Source organism: Brassica napus, chromosome C8, assembly GCF_020379485.1.
Source record: "Brassica napus cultivar Da-Ae chromosome C8, Da-Ae, whole genome shotgun sequence".
Lineage (NCBI taxonomy): Eukaryota > Viridiplantae > Streptophyta > Magnoliopsida > Brassicales > Brassicaceae > Brassica > Brassica napus.
In genome coordinates this window covers 43,174,024-43,200,585 of record NC_063451.1, presented here as the reverse complement: position 1 = coordinate 43,200,585, position 26,562 = coordinate 43,174,024, and the positions used below count along the sequence as shown (strand labels likewise).

Sequence of the window (26,562 nt, the reverse complement as noted above, 5' to 3'; positions counted from 1 at the left end):
TAAAAAAGAATTAATAAGTTAATTATATTTCAAACTAACTTACAAAATTTTAGTTAAGGTCAAAAACATTTTAAGTGGTTTATGAGATTTTTTCTAGTTTCACAAAAAATTAATAAGTTAAGTATTAATAAAAAAAATTAAAAAAAAATCAAAAACCAAAAAATAGAATTTAGAATCACCATTAAAGTTATTATATTATATATATTTATTGGTTTAAAATTGGATTAACTTTCAATTTTTTGGTTTTTTTTTCAAATTTCCTATGTATTTTATTATTATTATTTTTTTAAAGAAAAAATCGACACATCATCACAAAATGAACAATACATGTCATTTAGTTGACTTGGAAAACAAGTAAACCTCATCCGAGGTTTGTTATGATAAAAATGTCATTTTCAAAGTTTAAAGTGCTAGTCAAAAACGTTTAGTGTTTAAAGTGCAAGAATGTGATACTTTCGGAGTTTAAAATACCATTTTTTCCTAACATAAACTAGTTATCTTTTGAAATACGTATGTATATCAAAGTTGTTTGTTTGGGAAGTTGGATTTATATTTATTTATTATGTTTAGTGGCAACAATAATATTTTCATGAACCATATGACTGGAAGATAAAGATTGGATAGCAAAGTTACAAACACGAAATATATAGTTCACAATCTAGCTGCCTCTCTTCAAGTCCTTAAAAATTCCATTCGCCATTTAAAGTTTCTTCTTTTAGTTTTGGTCCAACACTTTAACACTTACCTGTTTTTTTTTTATTTTAAGTTGTTTATCTACTACTCCCTCCGTTTTTAATATAAATCGTTCTAGAAAAATTTTTATGTTCTAAATTATATGACATTTTCGATTTTCTATGTAAAATTTATTAACATTTAATGTTATATGACCAATGATAATATACCTTCTATTTTATTATTGGTCGAGTTATGGTTAGGTAAATAATTAATGATGTTTTTGCTTAGAAAATATAAAAAATTAATGATTTCTTAATCTATGTGCACAATTCTGAAACTATTTATATTAAAAAACAGATGAAGTACTGAATACTGGAGTATTTAAAGCAATAACTTTTTTTCTGAATTTACGTGCAAGTGTATATAGAAACAAATACTATACAACCCAACTTTGTAGACTTTAAAGTACTAGAAATTATATTCTCTCCGTTACTTTCCGTTCCCGAAAGTAAGAATTTTTAGATCTTCTTCTTGTTTCACAAAGATAGATTTTCTATATTTTTAAGAAACATTAATTACAAATATTTGAATTGATTAGATTTAATTGGTGGAGAGTAATTGGAAAGTGTATAGAAAAATAAATAATAAATTAAACTGTTAATATTTATTATATTCTTAATAAACTTCAAATCTCTAGAAAATTTTATTTTCGGGAACGGATGTAGTATTTCATTCTTTGTGAAAAGAAAATATTTTATGCATATTATTGTCAATATAAGTCAACAAAAATTTAAAATATAGCAGTTTCCAATCTTATAAAATTCGCACAATTTATTCACTATATCTCTTACAATCGTATTTTCGATCTTAAATCTTCATATTTTGTAATAGATACACATTTGGTATTAAGATCTCTTACAGTGTTAAATATTAATTGTTTTTATTTAATTAACATTACCAGCTAATTATGTCTGATTGTATTTGATCCCCTTTCACACGTACGTACACATGATGACTTCAGAGTTCTATATATGTATCTATATCTTGGTCAGCCATTAGCAAACCCCAATATCTCTCTCTCCTCTCTCTCATAAGAAGGTACGCTTCAATTTCATTTTTTTTAGACAGCACTAATTTTTTCAAATTCTTTGAAGCTTTTAGACAAAACGTTTAGAATTCAAGAAAGTTGTTTTTTTTTTTTTTTGGTTCAAGAAAGTTGTTGTTCACATATTTTCATTTTCTTTGTTAGTTAATAATGTTCTTCTCATGCTTACCTATTTTCAGATTCTTGATTACTTAAGCAGCTAGCAAAAATGGCCACAACGATGAACGTATGGTCTACCAAATGGACCTCCGGATTGGTATGTTATACATATGCATACATACAGATCTATATGTGTCTCTTTTTTCATCTCATGATGTTGTATATCATTTATATTCATGTTATTTTCTCCTCTCTGATTGGCAAATTTTATGAATCTTAATTATTTGGTTTTTCTATAGGATATTGAAGAGTACAATATCATCCACCAATACCACATGAACTCACTCTTAGGAGATTTTCCACAATCTCTTTCATCTCTTGATGATACTACCACTTGTTATAACTTTGGTGCTTCTTGTAATGATGATTTGGTTGAAGAGAAACCTTCAAAGATCCTCAAGACCACTCACGAATCACCAAATTTACATCTTTATCCTTTTCCCAATTCTACTTCTCCACACCCTCAGCCATCTTCTAGAATTCTTTCTTTCGAAAAGACGGGATTAAAAGTTATGAACCACAAGTCTCCAAACTTAATATTTAGCCCCATGGAAAAAGTTGGATCAGCAGATCTGATAAGAAGAGAGACAAAGAAGGCTCAACCTTTAACTCGAAGCCCATCAAATGCTCAAGAACACATATTGGCCGAAAGAAAACGGAGAGAAAAACTTACTCAAAGATTTGTAGCTCTTTCCGCCCTAATTCCTGGTCTAAAGAAGGTACATATATATAAAATCTTTGTAAATCCTCTTTTTTTTTGTAACTAAAACATTCTTGATTAAATTTTATAAATCTCATTTGGAGTTTTATAAACTTTGACCGAGTCTAAATATGTTTACGTGCTATTGAAATATATTATTATATATGTGTGTTTTAGATGGACAAGGCTTCCGTGTTGGGAGATGCAATAAAGCATATAAAGTACCTCCAAGAGAGTGTGAACGAGTATGAAAAACAAAAGAAAGGAAGAACATTGGAATCAGTTGTTCTTGTGAATAAATCTCAGCTGGTTTTGGATGAGCTTCATAAATTATCACCATCTTTCTCAGATGGAAATCGTGACTACTCAAGCTCGAATCTTCCAGAGATCGAAGTTAGGGTTTCGGGAAAAGATGTTCTTATTAAAATCATATGCGAGAAGCAAAAGGGTAATTTGATCAAGATTATGGGTGAGATTGAGAAGCTTGGATTATCGATCACCAACAGCAGTCTCTTGCCATTTGGACCAACTTCCGACATCTCTATTATCGCTCAGGTAACTATATTCGCATATTAGTCATAAAGTTCTTTTCATACTGTATATATATATATATATATATATATATTAAACTCTAGCATGTATGTTTTAGAGGAAATAGGTTGAACTTGTTTATTTTGTGAATATATGACCAATAATTTCAGGAATCTGATTCTATAGAGCATTCATAGTTTGAGTTTATTTTTGATGATCATTATTGTGTTATGGCACAAACATGCTTCAAAATTAGTACAGTTTTAGACTTGAAAATCTCAGTAGTCAAAATATCTAAATAATATTGTGTAATATTTTGCAGAAGACAGGCGATTTTGATATGAAAGTTGAGGACGTTGTGAAGAGCTTGAGTTATGGTTTATCATAGTTCATGACAATGGTTTCACATTCTTCAGCGATTTCTCTTATCCAAGAAGCTAAAGTTGATTTTCTTCCATCAAAATGCTTTTTAGCTGATAAATTTGTTGTATGGATCCTAAGTCATTTGTAGAAACCTTGTTCTTGTTGTATAAGTTTCCCGAAGACACATATCATCAATGTTTAGTATACGGATTTTTGTTCGCAGCTACTTGATTGTTTCTTGCGTTGTAAAACATTCCGTTAGTTATTAAATGACATTTTCTTAGATATATAAGTTGAGCGTTTCACAGTTAACTAAACCTCTTTAGTTACAAAATTTTATATGATCATTAAATGCTGTAAAAATGGTTCAGTAATTTACGTAATACTAATTGTATTTTCCAAACTCTACAGCCAATAAGCATATATATATATATATATATATATATAGATAGATATATCAAGAATATGGGTTTCTATAGTTATGATATTCTAATCTGTAAGTGAAAAACTTATATAGATTTTCCGATTATTTAGCTAAAATTGCAAGATATTTCTACAGAAATTTGTGTATTGTTGGTTGTTCTATTTTGGTCTGGTTGCTCGGATCATTTCAAATCTGAGTAATAGAATAATTGTTTGATGTAAAAAAGAATCTATAAGTGAAAAACAACAAAAGAAATAATTATATGTTGTACAACGAGGTACAAAATTAAAAACTTTAAGTTAGGTAGATTAAATTTTAAAGTCAAAAGACAGACAACTTGAACCAAATCATTGAAGGAGTGTTTGAGGATCCTTTGTTGTTATTTTTGCAAGATGATTTGATTTATTTTAAGGCACTAGTGATCTTTCTAAAGGTATACTAAACTCGTCAGAAAATGTAATTAAAGTCTATCTTATCAATCCACATCATTTCCTAGTAATTTATTGAAAACACCAAAAACTTAATAGATTAAATTTTTAGTTATAGTTTTAAATAAATATGATAACATTCAGCCATTCTGAGAATGTACATATATATATATAATATACTAGAAAGTGTAGCAATTAAAATGAAGGAAAAAGTAAAACCATACAATAGTCATATAAATATTCAATACCTGATTTCAATTAAATTTGTTAGTAATATCAACTCATATGGCTTTATTCTCATCCTAAAGAAAATAAACATAAAAGATGAAAAGCAAAAGTAGGTTAACATAATTGCGATATTCCTTTTTTTTTTTTGGGTCTAAATGTTAAGGTTGCGATATTCCTTGAAAACAGGCTACCAAAGACGACAATGTATTGGTTATTAAATTGAATTGAAAACGTGGGATTTTTCTTTGTTCTTGGAAACCGTTTCAGGAGAAGGTTCCTTCAAAATATGTCAAATAAATGTGAAGACTGAATAGTGAATACCAATAGTGTTCAAAACGTCGTATAAACCTAACAACAATCTTAGTGTTTCAAAAAAAAAGAAAAACCTAACAACAATCTTAATTACATAATGTCCTGAATATTTGGAAGAGAAGGTTACATTTCTTTTGTCAACAGAGAAGATATATGTGACGTTTTCCCCTGCAACAACGCAAAGATGATTTTATCTTTTCAAAAGTGGTCGTATTTTTATTTTCCATAACTAGTACGAGTATTTGAAAGTTGCTTGATCCATTAACAAAAAGCATTTGTAATGTATTATTTTATTCCTTTTCAAAAGTGTAATCTCATTATAAAGTTGATAATTCTATTTTATTTTGGAGTGGAAAATATGATAATAATTTTTTTCATTATATTTATAAAGTAATTTTATTTTTATTCAGGTGTGGAGTAAAAGGTAAAATAAAATTTCAAAACATTTTATTTTAAACTTTATTTTGGAATACAAAATAGAACAGAGCTGAAGATGTTCTAATAATATTCAGACGTGAGATCAATATATATATATATATATATATATATATATTATCAATGTTAGTTAAGAATAGGCACAATTTTCTCGTATTCTTATTTAGTATGTTATTTGGTCTATATTTGATCCGTAAAGTCGGGTATTGATTTTACAAAGTGGAGTATCAAATAATCTATTTAAATTATTTGTAAATATTAATCAAATATCAAATATTAAAATAATAATAACTATTTGGCTTTGTTATTCGCTTTTATTAATGAAAAGATATATTTTTTTTCTCTCTCAATCATAATATAATAACTCGTTTATATTTCTATTTTCACCAGTGAATTAAACATAGGATATATATTTATATAAGCATGTTCGAGTTATCTCTTTCTTATATATTTTATTTATCTAATTGACTAAAACATAAGAAAGCAATAATATCCTTTATAAAGAAAATGTTATTTAGATTTGCATTTCAACAAATTATTAAATAACTTACTAATAATTATCAAGTAATTTACAAGTAATTCACAAGTAACAAATAACAAAATAAGTGACTTGCAATTCCGTTATTTTTGCCAAGTATTTGAAACTAGAAATACTTACTTTTAACAAATCAATTATAAATCCAAAATTTTATTATTCGTCTAAGTTAAATTGTATATCATTTATACCAAAAATACCAAGTACTCGGCTTGTACCTACTTCTAAATTATTAGTTGTACACATTGGAATTATGACGAGGAAAATGACGAAACTGGAAAGTCCCATGACAGTGAGAATAAGACAACGATGATTAACTTAATCCGATAAGTCTTCTATAAAAAGTTGAATTTCTTACAAACTTCAGTCAATTGCAAAACTAACCTATTTATTCGAAAATAATTTTCTCTGGGATTTTCAGTTTTTTTTTTCTTAATAAAAGAAAGTTAGAAGACTTCTATGGAAGTCTTTTTGATGGAGAACACATCTAGCAAAGTCTTCTGAAAGTCTTCCCGAAGTCTTCTGAAAATCTTTCCGAAGTCTTATGAAAGTCTTCACGAACAGATTTGAGAAAAAAATGATTTTATACCTTGAGCCTGTGAGATTACCTACTTTGCTTCTCCAAGCACCCATAACTTCACTACAAAAGCTACCAAGTCGTTAATGGCCACTAATCATGAGCTTCAATGTTTCTATGAACCTTACAAAGCTTGGAATCAAAATCTTAGTTTTTTGGATAAATTTAAAGAGAGAGTGAATCGAAACTTTGGTGCATTAAGAGTTTCAAATTGGTTGTTCATGGTGGTTAGTGTATTGATGGCAATGACAATATTGTAAATACTTTGTGAAAATGAGGATGATAAGGTAAAATAATCATTTTCAAAAAAAGAAAAAAAATGTAATAGCATTTTCGTGAATAATTCAAATTTCTAGGGTGAATAGAGAAAAAAAAAGTATAAAAAAACATGAGTTATTTTTGTGTTTGACTTGAAATTTTAGGTCAAATTTGAAAAAAGCCCATATTTTATTGATGATAGAAAATTAGTTTAGAATTATATGCTAATTATATTTTGATTAATTAATTAGTTACTAAATTGATAAATTAACAATTTATTAATTAAAATTTATCAATGTAAAACTAAAAAATTTGATATACAATAAACTATTATTTAGAAAATTATATATAGCCTAATAAATCATAATTAAAAACTATAGTTATATGTAGATACAAGCCCACTAAAATATAATTCTGTTGGAGCTGATTTTCTGATCAAATTTACGTCCACCACTTTTTTTTTTTTGTGAAACACGTCCACCACATTAACATCAGAAGAATGGCCGATATGCAAAATATATTTAAAATATAACAAACATCGTAAAATTCAAATGACTAATAATTGCAGAAATTGTTTATAATCTTTTGGTAATTTATAAATTATTTTTATTAAATGTCTACCTTTGGTACATAAAGTATTAACTTGGCAACTAGTATCCACCAAATTAACCTATTATTTAATTAAAAATTATTAACAAATCTTTTTCTACGATTTCGAATTTACTTCCAAATTATACTGTTTGTAAACGGTGGTAAGATATTTTTCAGTCTAAAAAAATTTAGGTCTTGGTTTGTTTTCCCACTAAACCAAAATTTACAAGATTTATGTTTTTCTAGGAGCAGAGGAGAAGCGAATTTCATTAACATTTATTTATGATATCAAGTTATTTTATATGTGTAAGTAAGTATGGAGATTGGTTGATTATCAAAATTATTTATGATATTTTCGGCGGCATATCCCGTCCACACCGCACCACCAACCGTACGTAAGGTCCGTAACCAAGCATACACATTTGTCGCACTTTCTATCATATTTTAAATAATATATATTATCACACAGATTTCGTGCATATATAAATATATCATCCAGAAACTTGCTTACAAAATCTCCATTTATATAACAATTAAACTTTGAAAATGTACTCAATTATGGCTTCATTTAAATAGGTACGTACCAATGTGTGATTATATTTCATTTCAACCGAGAAGATAGACATGTAGAGTGTAGACACATACATATCATAATAGTACGGAAAGAAGCTTCCATGACAATCATATTGTATGTCTGCACGCGTATTTCAGCTGCAAGGAAGCTATTACTTTTGGATATCAGGAGTAAAGTGCATTCAGGATATGAGATCAATGTATGGCAGGATCCATGGATTCCCTCAACACCAACAAGGCCGGTACGTCCCAGGGCCCCAGTAGTAAATCCGAAGATGATTGTAAGTAGCCTTATTAACTTTGAATCAAAAGAGTGGGACGCTCGACTACTGGCACAATATAGTAGATCAAGAGGACATACCGATGATTCTGAGTATGGCCATAAGCCCTACTCATCGACGGGATACCTTTTGTTGGAGCTACACCAAAAATGGCCAATACACTGTTAAGTCTGGATACTGGGTTGCTACAAATATATTGACAGCGGAGGAGGAAAAAGAAGTTATACGGCCTAGCATAACTGAACTCCAAGCATTTGCTTGGAAAGTGAATGCACCACAAAAGATTTGCCATCTTCTATGGCAATTAATCTCAGGGCAGGTAGCGGTAACAAGGAATCTAATACGTCGCAATATGCGATGTGATAATTACTGTCCAAGATGTGGAGAGCCAGATGAAAATGTTACTCACACGATCTTCGAATGCCCACCAGCATTAAAAGTATGGGCATTATCATCAACGCCGTCAAGTTCTGAAACCTTCCTTATATCAAATATGTACGCCAATATGGACTATCTATTTTGGAGAAATAATACTATTAGGAAGCCAGAAGATGATAGAGACTCTTATCCCTGGATAATCTGGTATATTTGGAAGGCAAAGAATGATAAGCTATTCAGGGGTATAGATAGGGATCCATTGGAATTAGTCAGATATGCAGAGAGTGAGTGCCAGGCTTGATACAACGCAAGAGATTCTATACCTATTCCTCCACATGCACCAATTGTTGAAGAAACACAAGCTTTAAGCTTGGATAATATTTGTATGGTGGATGGTTCATGGATCTCCACAAATCAATTCAGCAGCATTGCATGGGTTTGGAAGGATAACACGGAAAAGATCCAACTTATGGGGACACGGAACTTAAGAAGGCGTGAAACATCATTAATTACACTCGGAACTGGAAGCGCTAAAATGGACATTGGAGAGCATGCTTCAGCATTCAACCTGTCAAAGATTTGGGACATATTGCAAGGACCTGATTACAATGATAAAGGACCCCCGAGCTTGGCCAAACTTCTCAACGGAACTGGAGGTCATTCAAATTCTTCAGATGTGCTATTCGGACTTCAAGATCAGCTACGTGCCCAGAGCGCATAATGAAATTGCTGATTCTCTAACTAGGAATGCTCGTAATTTTCATAGATCGCTTTGCTTTATTGGTTGTTCTATTGCGGTCTAGTTATCCAGATCACTTCATGTTTGAGTAATAGAATAGCCGTTTGTTGCCACAAAAAAAATATATTGTTATTTTACTAGTAACGGTGTAATCACGTCTTTGAATATGTTTTCACATACAAAAAATGTAAAAAGATATTCCAAGCAGTTTCAGTTCGATTTTGTTCCTGTATGTATGTAATTTCTTACCGTATTCGTTCACAATGGTTGGGAGTTTTTTTTTGTTTTTTGGGTTGAAAGTTAATTATGAATCTAATAGACTGATGACGTCAGTGTCAAATATTTACAATAGGGCAAGCAGAGCAAATGGAGTTGGCCTGAAACAAATGTTAAATGGTCATTTAGAAAATAGACAGTACTTATGTACTTGGATTAGATGTTCACTTATAAATTTTAACCTCGTGATATTGAGAATACGTGTCTGATGGGAGTAAATAAGCCTAATATATACGATATGGTGTGTACTTATGTATTTGGATTAGATGTTCCCTTATAAAATTTAACCTCGTGATATTGAGAATACTGTGTACTTTATGTATGGTGTGTGTGCCAAAGACATTCCAACGTCCAAGTCCGCGCATCTCGGATTGTCTTCTAATAAAATTCCAAAATCAGTGACCAAACATTTTGTGATTCTCACATGGAGAATTTAAATAGGACATGAGTAATATATAAAAATTTGATCAATCTACTTATCACTAATTAATTTTAGGTTGAAAGCTTGTAACAAACCCGAATTTAACATGGTATCAAAGCCCGAATACACTCTTCCCAACTGAATTAAAATCGATCCGACACATTGAAAGAGGCACGATCAATCTTAAACCGATATGACCCAAATGGTCCGGCAGTCTGATCGAACTGAATTCTAGACGGTGATATTTTCGAGATTAATGGTTATAACAACCATCATCATCTGATGTGAGAATATAAGCTCAGAGATCGCAAAGCTGAAGAAAGTCTCCCAACATGTTCAAGGGAAAAGGTTGACTTAGGTGTGGTAAGAGGGACATCAGAAAAAGAAATGTCCGCGTAAAAACAAAAGCAAACCAATGGATTCTACTAATATAGTCACGTAAATCAAGGAGCTGATAATTCTTATTGCAAGTATCCATGATTCTAAGGATGAATCATTTTTGGACTCATGTTGTAGTTTCCATAAACTCTCCCAACAAAATTGTGTTGATTTGAAAGGATTCAAAGGAGAAAAAGTGTTGATGGGCAACAAAACATAGATAAATAAGGAAAATCAAGATATCAGACCGTGATTTCTTATAAAGTAAGGTACATGCCAACTATTAATCTAAATCTGGCCTATGACTGTCTCAACTATTTTGATAAACCATGTCAAACAATCAACATGAACTATGTAGAGCGTAAGTATATAATTTAACAATTTCAATTTTCAATGAATACATACAAACAACATCTATGATCTATGTTTATTGGTTTATATATGAGCAATTTTTAAAACCACTAGTTTAAAATTTTTGTTTCAAAAATATCATGATTTTCTAAAATAATATTTATTTATTTTTCAAGAATAATCAGTAGTAAAAAAATAATCCTAAAAGTAGACATTATAAATGCAAATCCAAAATTTTAATTATAAACTGTTAAATATATTTTGTGTGTCTTAAATTTTAGTAAAAAACCTATATTGATACTTTTTGGCCCTAACAGTTGCATTTTTAAAACCAAAGAAGAACTTTATTTTGTGGTATTGTAATAATGTTTCATTACATATTAATTAAGGTGTGTTTGTGTCATTAAAAACCGTGTAATGAATCACTTACATAGTCTGGACCCTTCCATAAGCAAAAAAAAAAGATACGCTATGTGATAAGGTGATCTAAGGATGTAACAATTTCACATAAAATTAGATAAGATTTTCCTTATCCGAACGTGTCTTTGTAGTTGATGCGAAAGCCATCATTATTGTATTTAAAATTTCCGGAATCAAGAGGAGACCTCCTATGTTATCTGGAATTCCCATATAGCATCGGCTGAGGTTGATTAGATCCACCAAAACACTATGATCTTAACCATTCATTAATGTCTGTTACAGCAATCTCCGAAGTTGTACGAGCTGATGTTGCTTGTTTCTTAAAAATGGATGAATTCTTTGGAGTTTTGAAAATATTAAATAACAAACGAAATTTAGAAATATAATATTTTCAGGCTGATATATCCTGTGATATATATATATATCGTCGATATTTTTTTCCAAATTATTGTAGTTTATATCGACTTATATTGGACAACAATAAGCTTTTGTGATTTGGTTGTGAGGATATCTAAAAGATATTAAATCAAGTTCGGGAATATAATATTTTTTCCCAGTTAAAAAAAAAATAATATTTTTTCATACACCAACAAAGTTAGTTAGCAAAAAAAAACACACAAAAAAGTTCAGCCATAAGATGTAAAACATTATCCTTTGGCTCTAAAGCGTTTGTGCCCACATGGAAGTCCATTTCAAGATTTTGATCGTCACATGTCAATAACAAATATGACAACTTACAAAAACAAGCCAAGATAATATGGTACATAAAAGATATTTTGGTGAAAGTATGCACATAAAAGATATTTTTATACGTATTATAATACTTTTTTTTTTTTTGATCAAACCAAAGTTGCATTTATCTTAAAAGAGTTTAAATTCCATTAGAGGAGGATACAACAAGGCTACAAAGAGCCAACCAAAATGATAAACTGATAAAATAAAAGATAGAATTGATACAAATCACAAAAAGAAACCATAATAATCGCATGACAACGATTTCATAAGCTTCTTGAATAACTGTACCAAGTGTAATCCAAAAGATCACAGACACTGCATCAACAGCAGAGGAGAGCATTAGCTGGGAGGAAAATCCTTTCAGTACCAGCAACTCTTGAGCTTCCAATTCACTCCACACAAGAGGAAATATTGGGAAGATACACAACTCCAAATAGGAGACAACCGGGAAAACAATATTCGTCAAGATCATATTCAATAGGTAACATATGTCACTAGGTTTTTCTTCCAGCTGCCACAAAGAAGAGAAACACAAGATAACAGCACCAAAGACCAGACTGAATACAATGAATGACCTACATACTGCAGGAAGAAATCGCTCCAAGGCGACAAAGATAGAACCGACGGAAACTCTGTCCATCGAAACATTAACAACTAAAACCATTGACCCCAAGTTCAAAGTCCCCCATACAACTCGCGTTCCAACCAATTCAACAGAATAAAAGCAAGAGGAGAGAGGGAAGCTATGATGAACCTGGAGGACTGTAACAGGAGGGTGGGGTGGAAGGTCGGGACAAGATCTGAGAATAGACCCTTCAACGACCTGACAAGGAGACGACCTGCACACAACAGGAAATAAGCGTCCACAGGGGAAGGGAGAGTCACTGGAGGGCACAAGAGGGACGACGTCTGGAGGGTCTGGAGGTTCCGGTGGAGCGACGGGAGAGAGAGCTTCAAGCGGAGGATACTCGTACGGCGACGGATCTGGAGGAGGTCTGGAAAACGACGAAGGAGGAGCGTTCACCATAAGGGCCATGGAGGAGGAGCAGAGCTGCTTCAAAGGGAGTCTGAAGGAGCGACGGAGCTGGAACGGAGGAGATCCATCCGAAACGGCGCACCTCGGGATACGGGTCCGAGAGAAAATTTAGGGCGACTTTTTTTATACGTATTATAATACATATAAGTATATATCAGTATATGTACATAAAATCGAGAAAGGGATGTCGAAGAAAGATACAAAAAGTAAGTAGGATAGTGATGAAGCAAATATTGAAAGCGTGATTGATTTGGTATGATAACCGAAATTGTGGTTTCTATAGTGAGAGTCAGTCAGTCAAATGATGACAAAGCTTTTATTTAATAAATTTAACCCCGAACATATGTACAAAAACACTAACGATTTATTCAGAAACTCAGTTAAGCCTTTCACCTAAAACCATTAATCAATAACAATGACATACAAAACATAAATTGATGTTATGCATTCAATTATAAAAATATATATTACGAAAACCACAACTATTAAAATCAACCCTTAAATTCTTATTGATAAAAAAACAAATTTCAATAAAAACAACAACACACTAGAGTTTTTAGTATCAATTTAGATGATAATATGAATTAATTTGTAAGTAAGCATCAGAAAGCGCATTTTACCAAGTGTAAATAGTCCTACTGGTAGTTGATCTTTCTCCAAAGGAAAGAAACGTTCAGAACCAATGAATGGGTTCAAAACTTCAAATGCTTATCTAAATACGCTCATGTCTTCGGTTAATTTTTTTATTTTATCCAAATAACCGAAAATAAAAATAAAAAATGGCCATTTTCCCTCGGATAAAAAAATGTAGAGTTTAAATCATAGTCTTTTAAAACCATGGGAGCAAAATCAAAGGAAGAGAGAAGATAAATCAAATGGTGGCTGTTCAGTTGTTTAGCTGGAAGACATTGATTCTTCTACCTTCACAAGCTTCAAGACATGATGGTTTCACTTCTTTTAACAGGTTTTAAATTTGTTTTCTTCTTTTTCTTCGTCTTATAGTTTCAACTTTCTGAAAAACAATTGCTTCCATGCTGGTGCCTGTGTGTTTACAAGATATATCTCTCAAAATTCTTTGTTGCAGAAGATTGAGTTTGCACTCTCTGCCTTCAAGTAGAATTGATTCTTTTAGATCCCGGGGTGAGGAGGCTCTGAAACTGAAACATATTCCACGTCTCAATGTCCCTCTCAACAAGGACTCATACTTTCATTATTACAGGAACCTTCAGAGTCAAATGTCAAAAGACAGGAGACAGAGAGTCGTCTAGTTTCAACTTGAATCTACCTAATGATTTCAAATCCAAAATCCATAAGGTGAAGAAGCTAAACCATGTCTAGTGTTCAATGCTTCATGTCATGTCTTTGTCTTTTTGTGTTCAATGCTTTAGCTTTCTTGTTAAATTATCAAGAAGAAAATCTCCATATCCAAAAAAAAAAATCCATATACATATATATATATATGCTTTATGGTATAATCTTTCTTAATATATATATATATTGCAGAGTCTCCAATATAAACTTGTACTAGGATGCATCCCACTGTATGTGATGTCGAGAATTGTGCAAAAGATCATCCATGAGCTTCCACGCCACATTCAGAACTCAGTAGGGGTTGGCTTGCCTTTTGCTTGTGCATCAAACTCTCTAAATAAACCTTCTTTAAGTGGTATCAAATGGAGTCTTGCAAGGTTCTTTTTCCTGTTCAATATTCGGCTCGAGAAGAACGTTGCTACGTATGTGTTTCCTCAACCATTACTTCTATAATCTGTGAGATTTAGTTGAAGCATCTCCCTTGGTTTAGTATATTTGTATGTACAAATGGTACTAATAGAGTTTGTTGAAATGTTATATAGATAATGTTAATGTGAGCTGGACTAACCGAAATAACTACTTTTAACAGAATACCAGACTCTGTTTCAGTTACTAACTAAAGAAAACATTTTGTTTTACTTTTACATAGTCAGGATCGCAAAATGTAATACATAGATTTTTGCTGACTATTATTGTCAGTTTCACTGTGCTTAGGATAAGCATTATATTCATAATTAGTTTGTATTTTCTTTCTTTCTTTGTGAATATTGACATTCACTCTGATGGCTATATAAGGTCCCTGGTGGTGCTTGTGATAGCATGCCTATCGTTTGTCATGATCGGAGGAATCCTATTTTTCAAATTCAGGTAACCTACCATATGGTTTTTGTCAACAGTTCACATATACTAGACTATATTTTCCATTCTGTGGTTTTGATATATTCTGGAATTTACCACTTTCTAACATGGTTTCAATAGTGCTTATGAGACTTTTCGAAGTCTTTTTTGTCTTGATTTAAAGTATTTATAGGCTTATTACTTCGATCAGATCTATCCAGGTTTCATGTACAACCTTCAATGCTATTGCCTTTTTGTTTTGTGAAGGAAAGAGGATCAATCCTTCGAAGACTGCCTCTGGGATGCTTGGGCATGCCTTGTTTGTGCTGATTCACATCTAGAGGTTCAAGATTTATCTTCTTTAACGTCTCCAAAATATATTGATTATAACTTATGCTATGGAGTTCTTCTATGCAACTAAAAGGCCTTATGATGTTTTTTCTGGAAAAAAAAAACTGCAGCAAAAGTCGCGTGTTGAGAAAGTCATTGGATTTGTCCTAGCCATTTGGGGGATATTGTTTTATTCTCAGCTTTTAAGCACCATGACAGAACAACTTCGGGTATATAAGTTCTTGAGATAGACACTTAGATACTATTGAGAAATTAAAGTTGCAAGTTCCTTGATGGATTTGTCTCTGAGCAGGATAATATGCAAAGGCTAAGAGAAGGTGCACAGATTCAAGTCATAGACACTGATCATATCATCATTTGTGGAATCAGCAGTCATCTTCCTTTCATACTAAAGCAACTCAACAGTCATCATCAGCATGCTGTCCGCTTAGGTACTGCCACAGCTAGGTAAGTTTGTTCACTCTATATATATATATATCTTCCAAGTGATAGTAACTTTTGTCTGATTAGTTTCCTTGTTACATGATCTTACAGTAAGCAGACACTTGTGCTTCTGTCTGATACTCCAAGGGATCAGATGGAAAAACTAGCTGATGAATTCAACACAGATTTTAATCATATTGACATACTTACAAAGAGGTAAAGTAGTCAGCTGATCTTGTTGGCTTGCAGTTTATCTTATACAGAGCTGATTGTATGCTTCAACCAGTGCAGTTGTAATCTTAAAATGACGAAATCATTTGAGAGGGCTTCCGCCTCTACGGCCCGTGCCATCATCATACTACCAACCAAAAGTGATGGGTAAGGACATTTTTTTGAAGTGTCAGAAAGTAACATGTGACTGAGGAAAATATAAAGAATCTATACCAATGATCTAATGTACTTTGTAAAAGAGTAATCAAACAAGTTAAACATTGTATTTCAGGTACCACATTGATACAGAAGCATTTCTTTCTGTATTAGCCCTACAACCTATACGAAGAATCGAATCCATCCCAACTATTGTAGAGGTAAATTAGCCTACTGAAGATGATATATTGTTGTTTTATTCTGTTAATAGTGCTTGTGGAAATGAATGTAGGTATCAAGCTCTAGTATGCATGATCTCCTCAAGTCCATTTCAGGAATGAAAGTTGAACCGGTTGAAAATATTACCTCTAAGTTGTTTGTCCAATGTTCACGTCAAAAAGACCTCATAAAGATCTACAGACACCTACTCAATTACTCAAGTACAGTCCTGCTTACATTGTTTTGGTTTTTTTTTTTTGTATTCAAGATCTAATGCTAATACAAAGTTTAATGATTGCAGAAAATGTATTTAATCTTTCTAGTTTCCCAAATCTAGCTGGGATGAAGTATAGACAGATAAGACTTGGGTGCCAGGAGGTATGAATTGACTATATCATTGATATTTTGGTCTTTTACCAACTTAATGTATTATTGTTCTTTTTAGGTTGTGGTCTGTGGTCTTTTTCGAGATGGTAAAGTGAATTTCCACCCGGACGATGACGAAAAGCTCATGGAAACAGACAAAGTATTGTTCATTGCACCTCTCAGTTGGAGAAAGAAGCAACTTTTATCTAAAGACATTGAAATTGAGAACATTTCAGTAGATGATGAGCACGAAACTCGTAAGCAATCACGGCCAGAAAAGATTATAAAGCGTTCTAAGATGTTCTTATCAAAGGTCTGACTCTCAAAACTGCCCTCCCTCACCACACAATGCTTGGACAATATAATATTCTTGAAATTTTGAGAGTTTTGCCTTTTCATTTCTATGGTTTTGGGACATAGGGATCATCAGATTCCGTGGAAGGACCAAGAGAAACTATACTTCTACTTGGTTGGCGTGAGGATGTTGTAGATATGATTGAAGAGTTTGATAACTATCTTGGTCCAGGAAGTTCATTGGAAATATTGTCTGATGTATCAATAGAGGACAGAGGAAGAGTGAGTGATGGTATCGGTTCAGGGAAAATCAAGAACATACAAGTTTCCCATAGGGTAAAATATCAATTTTTAGCTGCATGTAACAAGAAGATAGCTTCAAAATTTATTTGATATGTCTTTTGAATTCTTCTGCAGGTTGGGAATCCGATGAACTATGATACATTAAAGGAAACTATAATGCATATGCAAACTAAATACCGAAAAGACGAAGAACCTATTCCTCTGTCTATCCTTGTAATATCTGATAAAGAATGGCTTCTTGGAGGTAATCAAGAACATACAAGTTTGAAGTAGTGTCTTCTTGATGCTAACAAATATTGTTCTGTCCTTTTAGATCCATCTAGAGCAGACACACAATCCGCTTACTCTCTTCTTCTTGCTGAAAGCATCTGCAACAAGCTTGGAGTAAATGTAATCTACTGATTTTTTTCATTACATCCTAATGCAATCTTTGCTAAAAGGGATTTTGTTTCTCTAGGTACAAAATCTTGCCTCTGAAATCGTTGATTCGAAACTCGGCAAGCAGGTAATCAGTTGAAATGGTTTTGCATCTGTTACGGATTAAGCTCATTTAGCTGAAAACATTATACAAATTAAAAACATTTGCAGATAACAAGAATCAAACCGTCTCTAACTTACATAGCAGTAGAGGAAGTGATGAGCCTTGTAACAGCACAAGGTTATATACATTTCATTCTTGTGTGTTTTAACTAACCAAAGTCCAAACAATTTGATAAGAACAAGTATGTTTATTGAAGAGTATCCTCCCAACCACCCACTCTTAATCTCCACACCCGGAGAGTTAAGTCATTTACACACCAATCTATGAATGAATCTTTCTGTTGACTCTAGAGACCTTTTATAGTTCAAGGTCTTCTTTATCCAATATCTGTAACAAACTCATTTTGAATATACTACTAGTTGACTAAGTCAACTCACTTCACACTTCAGTCTTCTCTTCTTTACTGTATAACTTCTCTATTCACTGCTCTCTTCCTTCTCGTAGTGTATACTCGTAGTGGCATATCACAATAGCAATACTATTCTTCTTTTATATTCAGTTGCTGGAAACAGCGAATTGAACGAGGTGTGGAAGGACATTCTAAACGCAGAAGGCGATGAGATTTACATAAAGGTGAAAAAACACGTCTCTTCTTCCCTAAAAAAATATTGTAGTTCTGAAAATAACTAATGTACTTGAGACACACAGGACATTGAGCTATACATGAAAGATGGAGAGAACCCTTCATTCACTGAGCTAACAGAGCGAGCATGGTTAAGGAGAGAAGTCGCTATAGGCTACATAAAAGGCGGTAAAAAGGTGAATCTGAAACAAAAAAATAAAACATATTTCTTTCCACTAACATTTATGTAACTGTTTGTTTTATATAATTTGTGGTGTTGCAAGGTAATCAATCCAGTTCCAAAGACAGAACCTATCTCACTCGAAATGACAGACTCGTTGATTGTTATATCGGAGCTTGAAGGAGACCAACCCATCACACTATGATGTATCCACTCTCTTATATATCTTATGGTTTCTTACTCACCAGCGATATTGGACAAGGAGACTCAACTCACAATTAGCATGCTTCAAACAAGGAAGATTTTAATTCTTTCTTTGCCACCAAATAATTTCACTCTTTGTAATAATGTCTCCAAGACTCAAACTTCATTTATGTCTACATATGTTATCAACGCAATGGGGCCATGATGTATGTAATGTAAAATGGTTTTTGTTCCTCCCACTAATTCAGTTTTAATATTTTATCGTTAGATTTTTTCTACAAAAAAATTATCTGAAAATTTAGAAGATGTGAATATCAAAAACATACAAGAATGCAAATAAATGGTGTGAATGTCATAATGACAATGGTCACAAAATGAAGAGTGCAGCTCATTAAAAATAGGGGAGGTCAACAAGTTGAATAAAAAAGGACACCTCAGATAATTCCTCTCGGAGAGCCATGAAACTGATGAATAACAAAGAAGAAAACAATTAGCTTGTTCGAATTACTTATACTTGTCACGCACAGATATGCTAAGAAGAGAACCATAGGTGCCAAAAATGGTGCTAGTTTTTCTTAGCCCGTGGCGTCAAGTACATCGTGTAATCTTAGCTTACGCTCGGTTCTAATCTTTCTTAGACAAAATCTGGTGAAAGTACAAGGGGAGTCTAGTGATCAGATTGGTGATTCAGAAGCGAACCTTACTTTTGTGGTTGTCAGTGGATTCACCAATACCATCATCTAAGACCTTCTCTATGAAAAGTGTCATCTCTCCTGCTATAAAGCAGATGAAGTTGTCAAAATCTCTAACCGTTTTGTTATCTTGTGGAGCGGTTCGTACAGGACCTGAAGATGCAACGGATTTCGTTTCGACGATATTCCAAGGTGTAGATTGGCTATCAACGTCACTATTTAATGTGACTAAGTTTCAACTATCAGGCTTTGCCATGAACTTTATTTCAACGCATTCAAGCCTTACTCAGAATTCGCCATCAATTTATCCTAGAGGTTTCTCTACTCTTATCATTTATGTTGTATTTTCTCTTGTAATGTTGGTAGAACCAGGATTATTCCTGCTTGAAAGTGTAGTCCGAATGTTTTAAGTATTAGCGAAAGTAGTGTTACAATAATAATAAAAAAAGATTGCCTACGCTTTATCATTAAACAGCATTGAGTGATAAGCATAATTTTTTCTAATTATCAAGTTTATTATCTAATCAAGTTTTAATTTATAGAATGTACTGTAGTTATATATACATACCCCATTGATTTTACCATTTATAGTTGCAAATAATTTCTTGTAGAGCTCTCGAATAATAAATAATACAAACTCTTTTATATTTGATGATAATATATAAAATATATTATTTTACAAATAGTTAACCAATTCCTGAATAACCATCACTTCGGTTTAAAAATCTTAATTTGAAGATTTTCAGCTCAGTTTAATCGGGTTTACTCCAAATTCATCACCTCATATGGAAAAACCTCCTATTTTTTCTTATAAGACCATGTAATGGAGGTGTTGAAAACCTTCCAATGAGGTTGTTGAAACATTGTGTCTATCTACGTGGATTCAACAAGTTGTTGTAAGGTTTCAACTGTTGAAAAAAAATTGTGGTCCCGCGCTGCCACATGTCACTTCATGATTGGGCAAAAAAATTTATCATTGACTATGTAGATTTCTTTTGATTTTTATTTTCACTCAATAATTTGAAAGCATTTATTATATAATAAAACATTTTCTAAAAATATTAAAACTATATTAAAATTTAAGATTTTTTTTATCTATAAATAGAAACTATTCTCATTTCATTTGGATACTAGAAAAAAACGTCATTTTTCATTATAATCAACTATTTTAATGTTTTAACCTTGTTAAATGGATCTCAATAATAATCTTTATACGTTATTTTAGTTTTTAAAGTTATTGATATATAATTTTTATGTTTTAAAAAATAAATATATAAATTAAAAATAATAGGATAGGGTGTTGAATTTTTTAAAACAAATCATTGTAGAGAGTTAAAAAGAAATGAATGTTGAATAAATGAGATGAAAGAAAGAAGATCGGATGTGAAATTTTAAAAAGGGAAAAATAGGGTGTTGATAACGAAATGAGAGTTGAAACCATGTACGTGGCCTAACATTTGGACAAAATTTCAACATTCACTCATTAGCTCAGTCAGCAGAACATGGACCTTACACTATATGGAGTCATGGACTATACGTGTTTTAAGCATGTGTTCATATTTATGAAAATAAGATCAAAACCAAATCTATTATTAAAATTCGACATATATGTTTTCAAAATACTGATGCCGTTTTTTTTTCCTTGCTCGTTGACGCAGCAAACATGGTGATGATGTCGGACCTTTTTTTTTTAACACCAAACTTATATTAAAAAGCTCAGAGAGCATAAAAGTTTACAACTGAAACAGAAGATCCCGTAGACATGTTCAACGGTAGAATGAAACTAGAAAGCATTACAAAACAACTAAAGATAGAATTATCTAGGGGCGAATCATACTCAGCGAAACAAAGAAACCCAAAGGGAAGCTCCACTTTTGTTCCATGGCGATTGCTCGAAAGAACAATTGATAGCCGAAAACGACGTTGATACACCTATAAGAAGATGTTGGAATGCTGAATGGCAAGAACCTTAGGTGAGAAGCTCCAGAACCGTAGGCAATATTAAAAGTATGAAGTCCTATCTGACTTGATATGGCGATGAAACAAGCACAATCAATTTTAAACCCAACAAAACTTATCAAAGAGACTAGGTGAATCTCAGGCTCTAACTTTGCCTCCAAAGAGGCGCCTAGGATGAAGTTTGATGACTGAGCTGATGGTTTAATTGGGTCCAAACTTCGGAACTCAACATTACCGTATCGAGCTCAATAATTTGTAACCGAAAGAAACCTAAGCATACAGTCATCACACTCGTTCAACCAGGACGTGTGTGAGCGAACATCGGATCTCGGACCTCTAGAAGCCAACAAATTATACGAAAGAAGACTTCTAATTTCGACCATAATTATTTACATAGGACATTAACGTCACGTGTTATGCATTATACACCAATCTGGTCAACGTTATTACGGAGTGGAGAAAGAAAAAAACAAAGCCGCGTCTGTTGTCAATATATAAAGTATAGCACCTGGAAACACTTTCTTCTCATGAACCTTTTTGGACAAATAACACAATACATATCTCTAGATTTGTGTTTAAAATCTTTTCTTTATCAGGAAATATTTTATTTTTTCTACATCGGTCTTTCTCAATTCGGACATGGATGAAGACTTCTTCTTAACCGACTTCTCACTCGAAGACATTGATTTCGATTTTAATATTTATGAAGAAACTAATGTATCGCCTGTTGAAGCGAGCATACATACAGAAAGAGCTCAGTTTATTGAGCATCAAGTTCCTCTTAATTACCTCAATGAGAAACCGAAGCCTGTGGTGAAGATCAATAACAAGCCACGAGTGATTTCTTTTGATTTTTCTAGTAATGTTTCTTCTTCTCCAGCTAGGGAAGATATCATTATGGATCAATTGGCCAGACGTGGAACCAAAAGAAAATCATGTTCTCCTGCCAAAAGATCTCCAGTTTTCGCCAAAGAACATGTTATAGCCGAGAGAAAGCGTCGTGAGAAGCTTTCCGAAAAATTCATTGCCCTCTCAGCACTTCTTCCTGGTCTTAAGAAGGTACTATCTGATACCAAATTTAAAATTTCTAATGTAATTGACAGTTTAGTGCAAAAATAATAATATAATTGATAATTATTTTTAAATTCCACAGTGAAAATGTAATTTTATAAGTTATTGTCAATTGATTTTGAGATAATTCAACATCTTTGTTTTTTCAGGCGGACAAGATTACGGTTCTTGATGACGCAATTTCACGTTTGAAACAACTCCAAGAACAAATAAGAAAGCTCAAGGAAGAGAAAGAAGCAACAAGACATATGGAATCCATGATTCTTGTGAAGAAATCTAAAGTGTTTTTCGACGAAGGAACTTTCCTATCATCATCTTCTTCTTCAGATCATGAACAGTTTGGTCAACCGTTGCCAGAAATAGAGGCTAAAGTATCCCAAAAAGAAGTTCTAATCCGAATCCACTGCGAGAAAAGCAAAGGGAGCATGATTGACATACTAAACACGATCGAGAATTTTCAACTGCGTGTCGAAAATAGTATTGTATTGCCATTCGGGGACTCGATTCTTGACATCACCATCCTTGCACAGGTAATCATTCAATAACAATTCTCATTTGCAATTGATATATATTGAATATCAAAGGGAATATTTTATCACTCATTTATATTGATGTTTATATGAAATATTACTAAATACTGATAATTAACAAATGGAGAAATATTCTCAAATAGTTCCAAATCAAACTTTTTGACACAAAATAAAACACAAGGGTAAAAATCACAAAATAGTACAACTCCATTTATAATTTCAAGATTAATGATTTCTTTTGTTTAATAAATGTTATTTTCTGTTTTTTTTTCACATTGTGTGCTATTCTGTGACAAAATACAGTGTTATTGATGAGAATTTGACTAAATTTTAATTGCAGATGGGGAAAGACTTTTCAGTAAGTGCACTTGAGGATTTTGTAAGGAACCTGAGACTCGCAATGGTTTAAGCCTTCTTTGAAGTTTCAGTATCTGTAGAGACTGAAACGACACCATTTTCTTGGATTTGCTGTCGTTTTCATTATAGGATTTTTTTTCACACATGCACTACTACCACGTGTGTTCGGTGCTTGATGTATTTCGTAGCGAAGTTCTTGTCTCAATCAGTGGTTGAGACTAAAGGGGATAACAACGACCGTTGATCATTAATGTAAATTGATATCTTGTTGAATATTAATTTTCCCATTTGTTAATCAAAAGAGGCAAAAAAAGTGAAGCAAAAAATATCTAGGCCATCTTTTTCTTCTTCTTTCAAACACAACTTTTTCATTAACTTCAACTTGCTTGATTACAAATAATAGAGGAAATTGTCCATTCTCTTTGATTGAAACCATAAACTATAACAGCATAAGATAAAAAAAGATAAATCTTCAAAAGAAGAAGATGACATCGAACTCAAGACGGTGCTTGAATGCGTCATTGTAGCTTTCACCACATGGTCGGACATCATAGAAACACCTTAAATTGTGACGTTGACATCAAATCCGCACCTCGGAAACTCGTCGAAATGAATCCCGCTGCATCTTCAGGCCCCAAACGGACCGCTCCACAAGATAGCAAGATGGTTATAGATATGGACGAACACCTCCGCAACATTGGAGGAAAAGCACTCCATCTATTAATTTATCGGAAGATCAAAGATTACAAGGAAAAAACCAATGAAATAAGAAAATGAATTTGGCAAGAACAAAGTAAATCTATGTTAACTCTAATTCGGTGTGTTCGTAAATGTTTTTATTTTCTCTTTTCGAGCTTTTTTATAGTTGAACTCGCTAACTTTTTTCTTCTTTTTCTTTAGCCGATGTGGTTTTCTTTGCCTGCATATTTCTCTATTGGGCTCGGCGTTATGCATCCTTCAAAGTATGTGTTTTTTTTTTCCGAGTTGCCATCTCGGCTTGCAAGGGTTACGATTTCGGTTAAACCAGAAATTTGATTTAGTATGAACCGATGTTCAGGTTAAATGTCAAACCCTTTTTCCGGTTTCCTGGGAAGTGGAATTGTTTCCTCCTCGAAATGCAAAATGTTGAGGTTTCTTTGTGCATGTTATGTTCAAATTCGATTAGGATTGCTTAGACTTATGCATACTTTGTGTAGGTGATTCAATCGTCAAAAATCATGTAAGACAACGAGATTTTATTCACCATGTGTTCACCGTAAGGTTACTCATATAGGAGGGAATCAGTGTCCCTCAACTGCATCCACTGTAAGGTCTGGAGCTAAGTTCTCTCTCTCTCTCTCTCTCTCTCTCTCTCTCTCTCTCTCTCTCTCTCTCTCTCTCTCTCTCTCTCTCTCTCTCTCTCTCTCTCTCTCTTTCTCTCTCTCTCGAGCAAATGTAATTGTTATAGTTATAACAAACTAATTTTATCTTGTTGCAAAATGCAACACTTCATTGCTCTCAGCATGGGCTGTGACTCAGCTTTGGGCTGTGACTCAGCTTTTAAGAGAATAGAGATTTGGTATTCAACGTCCACTTGAAGTTTGGCTGACCTAAATCCACAATCTCAACCTAGTAGACATAACTCTTACTTCTTCTCTCTTCAAGAAAAAACCCTAACCTCCATTCTCTCTCTTCTCCTCTCTCTGTGTCTACCTTCCACTTGTCTGCAAACCCTCAAATATATAGTGCAGCTCTTCCAGTTCAAAGATTCTTTCTTTTGCCAACTATCAGGTATCCTCAAACTTCATTGTTTTTTATTTCAACCTAAACCTTAGATGTTCCTTTAACAAACTAACCCTTTTTCTTTTCCTTGTTGACCGTGAAGAGACTCATCATCCCCAAGACACTTAAACCTCTGCATGTTTCCAATCTATTCAGACGATCTCAGATCTGACTCAAAGGTCTCAACTTTCCTCAGTCCCTCCACCTACTGAACACTAAGAAGGTAACTAGCTGAACCATTATCTTTGTTTTACTCTGAATCTATATTCAGACGTAAAGAACCTGTTCAACTATTAACTCTTGTTTCTTTTACTATTTCAGAAGCTGATGCAACTCCACATGAAACCAACATCATGAGTCTTACACCTTACACCAATATTGGGTAGTAACTTAACCTCTTCTCTTGTTGATTATTTATTTTTCGATTTGGAGCAATAGCATAACGATCTGATCTTTCTTTCCTTTTATTTTGCAAGGTAATTATTATCAACGAGGTTGTTACCCATAGCCCATCCTCCTTATAGCACACATTCACCAGATCTGAGCATAGCTGGAACTCATACCCATGTAAAGCCTTTGTTAAAAAAGTTGCAGGATTTTTGCTAACATGAATCTTGTGTTGAGTTATATCGCCTTGAGATACAATATGAATAAAATCATACTTTGTAGCAACATGTTTAGTAACTTCGTGAAACACATAGTTCTTTGCAAGGTGCAAAACACTCAATGAATCGCGATGTAGTTTAGCAATTCTTGTTTGAGTACCCAATACTTCAGAAATACCTTTTAACCAAATACCTTATTTGGTTGCTGAGGAGAGTGTCGTCTACTCTGCCTCAGTGGCCAATAGTGCTACTAATGACTGTAAATGTGATCTCTATGACACTGTATTTCCTCACACCTTGAAAACGTATCCTCAATGCTCTTCTTTTGTCTAAATTAGTAACATAATTAGAATCACAAAACCCTTCAATAACATAACTTGAACCTTTAACAAATATTAGACTTGATTAGACTCCCCTCTCAAATATTATTGAATTCACTTCACAGCTAACCAATGATCCATTTCCGTTTTTGACATGAATCTGCTAACAACTATCATGTATTTCCCCACACCTTGAAAAGATATCTTGTAATGGACCTTCTTGTAATTGAACTTCAATAACAAAATTTGAACCTTTAACAAAAGTAAAACTAGCTTTCAATTTCCCTATCAGATATCTTAGAATCCACTTAACATCTGACCAATGATCCATTCTCAGTTTTGACATGAATATGCTAACAATCCCTACTGCATATGCTAAGTTGGGTCTAGACATATATTA

At 32.8% G+C, this 26,562-nt stretch overlaps 3 protein-coding genes across 3 annotated transcripts; all 3 read left to right on the top strand.

The window, feature by feature from the left end:
- Positions 1–391: 391 nt before the first annotated feature.
- LOC106414479 (transcription factor bHLH18-like) lies at positions 392–3,810 on the top strand. The gene is made up of 4 exons (XM_022707515.2): positions 392–2,036; positions 2,179–2,658; positions 2,817–3,194; positions 3,493–3,810. The coding sequence occupies exons 1-4, from the start codon at positions 1,989–1,991 to the stop codon at positions 3,556–3,558; spliced, it is 972 nt and encodes a 323-aa protein (XP_022563236.1). The 5' UTR covers positions 392–1,988; the 3' UTR covers positions 3,559–3,810.
- A 9,832-nt stretch (positions 3,811–13,642) lies between these two features.
- On the top strand, positions 13,643–19,134 carry LOC106415013 (putative ion channel POLLUX-like 2). The gene is made up of 22 exons (XM_048765047.1): positions 13,643–13,873; positions 13,994–14,049; positions 14,129–14,223; positions 14,413–14,642; positions 15,016–15,087; positions 15,325–15,400; positions 15,519–15,617; positions 15,701–15,855; positions 15,943–16,047; positions 16,123–16,209; positions 16,334–16,418; positions 16,490–16,637; positions 16,718–16,794; positions 16,862–17,095; positions 17,203–17,412; positions 17,494–17,623; positions 17,693–17,769; positions 17,837–17,884; positions 17,968–18,037; positions 18,420–18,493; positions 18,569–18,679; positions 18,767–19,134. The coding sequence occupies exons 1-22, from the start codon at positions 13,785–13,787 to the stop codon at positions 18,866–18,868; spliced, it is 2,430 nt and encodes an 809-aa protein (XP_048621004.1). The 5' UTR covers positions 13,643–13,784; the 3' UTR covers positions 18,869–19,134.
- Positions 19,135–21,660: 2,526 nt separating this feature from the next.
- Positions 21,661–24,790, top strand: LOC106415016 (transcription factor bHLH19-like). The gene is made up of 3 exons (XM_013855615.3): positions 21,661–22,577; positions 22,739–23,119; positions 23,460–24,790. The coding sequence occupies exons 1-3, from the start codon at positions 22,158–22,160 to the stop codon at positions 23,526–23,528; spliced, it is 870 nt and encodes a 289-aa protein (XP_013711069.1). The 5' UTR covers positions 21,661–22,157; the 3' UTR covers positions 23,529–24,790.
- Positions 24,791–26,562: the final 1,772 nt, after the last annotated feature.

Coding starts and splice junctions, on each gene's coding strand:
- LOC106414479 (XM_022707515.2), top strand. CDS start 1,989: ATGGCCACAACGATGAACGTATGGTCTACCAAATGGACCTCCGGATTG. Junction 2,037..2,178: donor CCAAATGGACCTCCGGATTG/GTATGTTATACA, acceptor GTTTTTCTATAG/GATATTGAAGAGTACAATAT. Junction 3,195..3,492: donor ACATCTCTATTATCGCTCAG/GTAACTATATTC, acceptor AATATTTTGCAG/AAGACAGGCGATTTTGATAT.
- LOC106415013 (XM_048765047.1), top strand. CDS start 13,785: ATGGTGGCTGTTCAGTTGTTTAGCTGGAAGACATTGATTCTTCTACCT. Junction 14,050..14,128: donor TGATTCTTTTAGATCCCGGG/GTGAGGAGGCTC, acceptor TCATTATTACAG/GAACCTTCAGAGTCAAATGT. Junction 16,638..16,717: donor ACACCTACTCAATTACTCAA/GTACAGTCCTGC, acceptor TAATGATTGCAG/AAAATGTATTTAATCTTTCT.
- LOC106415016 (XM_013855615.3), top strand. CDS start 22,158: ATGGATGAAGACTTCTTCTTAACCGACTTCTCACTCGAAGACATTGAT. Junction 22,578..22,738: donor TTCTTCCTGGTCTTAAGAAG/GTACTATCTGAT, acceptor TTGTTTTTTCAG/GCGGACAAGATTACGGTTCT. Junction 23,120..23,459: donor ACATCACCATCCTTGCACAG/GTAATCATTCAA, acceptor TTTTAATTGCAG/ATGGGGAAAGACTTTTCAGT.